The sequence below is a fragment of the Pleuronectes platessa genome, chromosome 10 (genome assembly GCF_947347685.1).
Source record: "Pleuronectes platessa chromosome 10, fPlePla1.1, whole genome shotgun sequence".
NCBI lineage: Eukaryota > Metazoa > Chordata > Actinopteri > Pleuronectiformes > Pleuronectidae > Pleuronectes > Pleuronectes platessa.
Window position 1 is genome coordinate 730,001 of NC_070635.1, and position 5,000 is coordinate 735,000.

The 5,000-nt window shown below is 52.0% G+C and overlaps 1 protein-coding gene across 1 annotated transcript in view; it reads right to left on the minus strand.

Moving 5' to 3' along the window:
- LOC128449037 (DENN domain-containing protein 4B-like) overlaps nucleotides 1–5,000 on the minus strand; it is a 24,263-nt gene that overhangs the window by 4,780 nt on the left and 14,483 nt on the right. Inside the window, 9 exon segments of the mRNA XM_053431996.1 lie at nucleotides 28–203; nucleotides 1,156–1,260; nucleotides 1,405–1,684; nucleotides 1,912–2,152; nucleotides 2,663–2,818; nucleotides 2,930–3,074; nucleotides 3,309–3,437; nucleotides 3,574–3,780; nucleotides 4,431–4,545. Coding sequence (XP_053287971.1) covers nucleotides 28–203; nucleotides 1,156–1,260; nucleotides 1,405–1,684; nucleotides 1,912–2,152; nucleotides 2,663–2,818; nucleotides 2,930–3,074; nucleotides 3,309–3,437; nucleotides 3,574–3,780; nucleotides 4,431–4,545 — 1,554 coding nt within the window.

Consider the following 5,000-nt stretch of genomic DNA (forward strand, 5'->3'; position numbering starts at 1 on the left):
CTGTCGGGGGTGAAGGCTGTGACCGACCTGCTGACTGGCCCGAGGTCACAGATCTCAGCGTTCAGGAACGGGACGAAGGAGGCGCCGCAGAACGGACACGACGAGTTCAGGTTCGAGTCGTCAGAGGTCCAGCCCGCCATGATCTCCTCGTCATAGACCAACGAGTTACAGCTCCGACACAGAGAGCAGCTGGACATCAACACCTGGACACACAGGGGGGGAGGAGTCAGAGAGAGCACAGCTGGACATCAACACCTGGACACACAGGGGGGAGGAGTCAGAGAGAGCACAGCTGGACATCAACACCTGGACACACAGGGGGGAGGAGTCAGAGAGAGCAGCTGGACATCAACACCTGGACACACAGGGGGGAGGAGTCAGAGAGAGCACAGCTGGATATCAACACCTGGACACACAGGGGGGGAGGAGTCAGAGAGAGCACAGCTGGATATCAACACCTGGACATACAGGGGGGGAGGAGTCAGAGAGAGCACAGCTGGACATCAACACCTGGACACATAGGGGGGAGGAGTCAGAGAGAGCACAGCTGGATATCAACACCTGGACACACAGAGGGGAGGAGTCAGAGAGAGCACAGCTGGATATCAACACCTGGACACACAGGGGGGAGGAGTCAGAGAGAGCACAGCTGGATATCAACACCTGGACACACAGGGGGGGAGGAGTCAGAGAGAGCACAGCTGGATATCAACACCTGGACATACAGGGGGGAGGAGTCAGAGAGAGCACAGCTGGACATCAACACCTGGACACACAGGGGGGAGGAGTCAGAGAGAGCACAGCTGGACATCAACACCTGGACACACAGGGGGGAGGAGTCAGAGAGAGCACAGCTGGATATCAACACCTGGACACATAGGGGGGAGGAGTCAGAGAGAGCACAGCTGGATATCAACACCTGGACACATAGGGGGGGGGAGTCAGAGAGAGCACAGCTGGATATCAACACCTGGACACACAGGGGGGAGGAGTCAGAGAGAGCACAGCTGGACATCAACACCTGGACACACGGGGGGGAGGAGTCAGAGAGAGCACAGCTGGACATCAACACCTGGACACACAGGGGGGGAGGAGTCGGAGAGAGCACAGCTGGATATCAACACCTGGACACACAGGGGGAGGGGCCTACTTTACCTCAAGCCCCGCCGCCTCCTGGTTGGCGTCCCAGGACCTGCGTATAGGAAACGCTGGAGTGGGCGTGTCCGTCAAGTCGAGGTCACTTCCTACAGACAACGAACTCTGAGGAGACAACATAGAACCAGATTATTGAACAAAATCACACTAGAGGAAATGAAAAAACACAGAAGTGAGGAGCTGCAGTTTGAATAACTAATGTTGAACAACTTCCTGTTGGTGAAACTTCAAAATAAAACTGATTCAAACCTCTGACGTAGCGTTCACCAGCCGGTCTTTGGCCTTCAGCAGCGTCTCGGCCACCTGAGCTTTCCTAGACTGCCTCTGCTCCGACACTCTTCGTCCTATCCCTCCTCCGGGCCGCCGGTCGTCCACGCTGGCGGCCCGTCGCACCGACACTCGGTGTCTGGTCGGGGTGAGGAGCTGCTGGAGTTTTCCTGCTAGACCCCCGCGGGTCGGGGAGGAGACGTTGTTGTAGTTCTCGTCCACAGCTTCTTTCCTGCTGCACGTGTCACGCACTCCTACAGGCCTGGAGGTCAAAGGGCAGACGTGGGGTAAACAGGACCTCAACATGCTCTGGTGCCAAGGTTCAAGCATCCCGTTAGGTTTAAATGTCATGTTGTCATCGTCATTTGACTATTTATGTATATTTCCGAATTATAATGTAATCTTAACCACTGGTTCCCAGGGGGCGCTGGAGAGCTGAATGAAACTGAGTCATTAAATAACACACAGACATGAGACGTGGCCACTGACCTGCCGTCTCTCTCCGCAGGACGACAGCTGCAGTCCGGCTCCGAGTCGGCCGACTCTGCGCACTCTTTGTAGAAGTTGGAGAGGCAGACCTGACTCCGCGGCACCACGACCACGCCGCTAGGGGGCGCTGCAGGCGGGGCGGACGTGTCTCTGAGGCCCAGGGGAGGTTTTCGAGAGACGGCGTCACGGAAGCCGGCGGCCCCTGCGTCATGGAGGACGGTCTTCTTACAGTGTTTGACTTCTGAGGGACAGAGAGGAGAGAGAGAGAGGAGTCAGAACTCATGTCTAAAAACCAGAGAGAAATTAGACGGACATCCAGAGGGACATCCAGAGGGACATCCAGAGGCAGCAGGACAACGGTCCATCATCGCCACATTTCAGTGAAAGAATAAAACATGTGAGAAGAGGAGCTGATTGGTTCCTTGTTACGTTAAACCACAGCGAATCAGAAGAGGACAAACATGTGTTCAGACCTAATTTCTTCAAAATAAAACACCAACACTGTCATGGTGTTGAGGTCCCACCCATACACATGCTCGACCAATCAGGAGTGAGTCACAGCTGTCAATCAAACTGATCAGAAACACTGAAAACGACCTGAAATGACGGAAACATCTTTGACAAACGTTTATTTAACGTTTAGTTGGATTTCTTAGTTTGGTCCGTGTCCCATCTGCTAACATGGAGGAGGAGGAGGTCTCTGACACGTGTCGGGGGGGGGGGATCTTCTTCTCAGTGTCGTGTCTCTTACTGTCGGACGACGTCTTCATGCTGTTCAGACTGTTGCTCTTCACCATTGGACCAGTCAGAGACTCGTGACTGGAGCTTTCAGACAGACCGCTCCAACTGGACTGACGAATCAGATTGGAGTGGGGGCGGGGCCTCTGGTCTGCGTCCACCATCATTTCTTATAATCCCCAAAAAAGAAAAGGAAACTTTAAAAATGTAAATCGCATTCTCAAACAGTGAAACAGTAAATAACTGATTTACAAAAACTTTGTAGGAAAAGACCTCTGACCTCCCCGTGACCCCAACGAGCCGCTCTTCTGCCGCCGTTTGATTGGCTGTCTGAACTGGGCCACGGCCAGCAGGACGTTCCTCAGCTTGGCCCAGCGGAGACGCCCGCCCTGGCTGGTAGACGGCCACTTGCTCTCCAGCACGGCCTGAGGACAGAGGACCGAGGACCGAGGACAGAGGACAGAGGACAGAGGACAGAGGATTAACCCACCGGTCGCATTTCTCTCTGTCGCTGCTTGTGCTCATTTTCAATCAAACTGAAAACAGCTTAAAACTCATTCAAACGTTTTTAGTCGTCCTCTGTGTGTGTGTGTGTGTGTGTGTGTGTGTGTGTGTGTGTGTGTGTGTGTGTGTGTGTGTGTGTGTGTGTGTGATGGGACCTTGTTGTAGTATCCGTAGGTGATGGTGTTGGGGGTGATTCCCGCCTTCTTCATCTCCAGCAGGACTCGAACAGCTAGGACCGGCTGTCCGTACTGACCACACAACTGCATCAGGATGCGGTAACACACCTGAAACACACACACGTTTCCAGGCGTGTTAGTACGGACACACATTCAAATATGTTTTCAGTGTCACAGCTTCTGGTTTTGTTCCTGTGCTGCGTTCAGGGACAGTTCGGTGGATGTCCCTCTGACCCGGACTCACCTCGTCCGGCACCACCACCTTGCGGTTCTCCATGTGCTTGAGGACGTCGTAGGCCGTGTGCAGCGCGCGGACCTTGGCGCTCTCCGCCCGGACGAAGGTGGGCAGGTAGAGGAACCAGAGGCCGTAGCAGTGACCCAGCAGACACTTGGACCACATGTCGGGGACCGCCGAGTACTTCTGAGCTCGCTTCTGAGCCAGTTTGATCTCCTGGTGGGAAGAAAATACCAGAAGACGTCAGAAAGACTGTGGACGGCTCCTCTGGGACCTGGAGGATGAAGAACGATGAAGACAGGGACGGTGTGAGATGGAATAAAAACTGTTATTATGATGTTTACATGAATAAACATCACATCCACTATGACACACGTTTTATAACCTGAAGCAGTTTCATCCTCGTGAATGAAATGTCCACATGTCTTTATCTTCTTATTGGTTATTCTGAATATGAATTTATTTAGGTTAAGATCATCAGAGTATGATTATTAGTACATGTCAGTATTTTATTCAGAATATTATTTCTACTGTTGAACTTCTTTGATCATTAAAAATGTTTGACATCTAAATGTGGTAATAAAAATCAAACACCATCTCCTGCTTGTATCTGTGAGATCAGAAAATAAATTATACAGTTTTCAAATCCACCCACTGTCTGAGCGTCTGTGTCTGTTAAATTGTGGATGATGAGTGAAATATTGATGATGATTCATTAAAATAAGATGATGCCCAGGGACGAGCTTGCTCCTCTTCACTTCACTCGGGGGAAACTGGGTCACAGGGTAAAACCATTCTGAGCTTTTCCTGTTCTCTGTGTTTTCCAGCGACCAATCAGACGTCAGCAGTGTTTTTCACTCTGGTACCTGTTTGGTGCGTCGGGGGGCGGGGCTGCTGGGGGCGGAGCCTCGGGCCGGGACCCGGAGCTGGTCCTGCGGCTGGTCGAAGAGCTCCGGCCTCAGCGTGGGGAACGTCTCGTAGCTGGAGGCAGGAGAAGGAGGACAGGGAAGCAGATGTTTTCATTACACATGTCGTGGGTCACTGATCATCACCGGAGTCCTGCTCCTACTGCGGTCGTCCTCAACACAGAGCCTGTACCCGGGAGGTCGGGGGTTTGATGCCAGTCTTCCCCATCTCTCCCCATGTCCTGAACCCTGCACTGCCCCTCATATAGAAAGTGCTGCCCAGAATGTGTGTGATTGTGTGGTCAACAAGACTAGAAAATATAAATACAGACCATTTACAACTTCCCAACCAATAGAATGTCAGATGTAGTGTTGCCGAATAAAGCCCCCCCGCCCTCGCTTCAGGTTACTTTGCTGCTGCTGCTGGTTACATCTTATTATTGTTATTTTTATTTATCATTCCATTCTTTTCTAGGCCTCATGTGTATTTATATGTTTCAGACATGATGATGTATTTTGAGTGGATGTGTT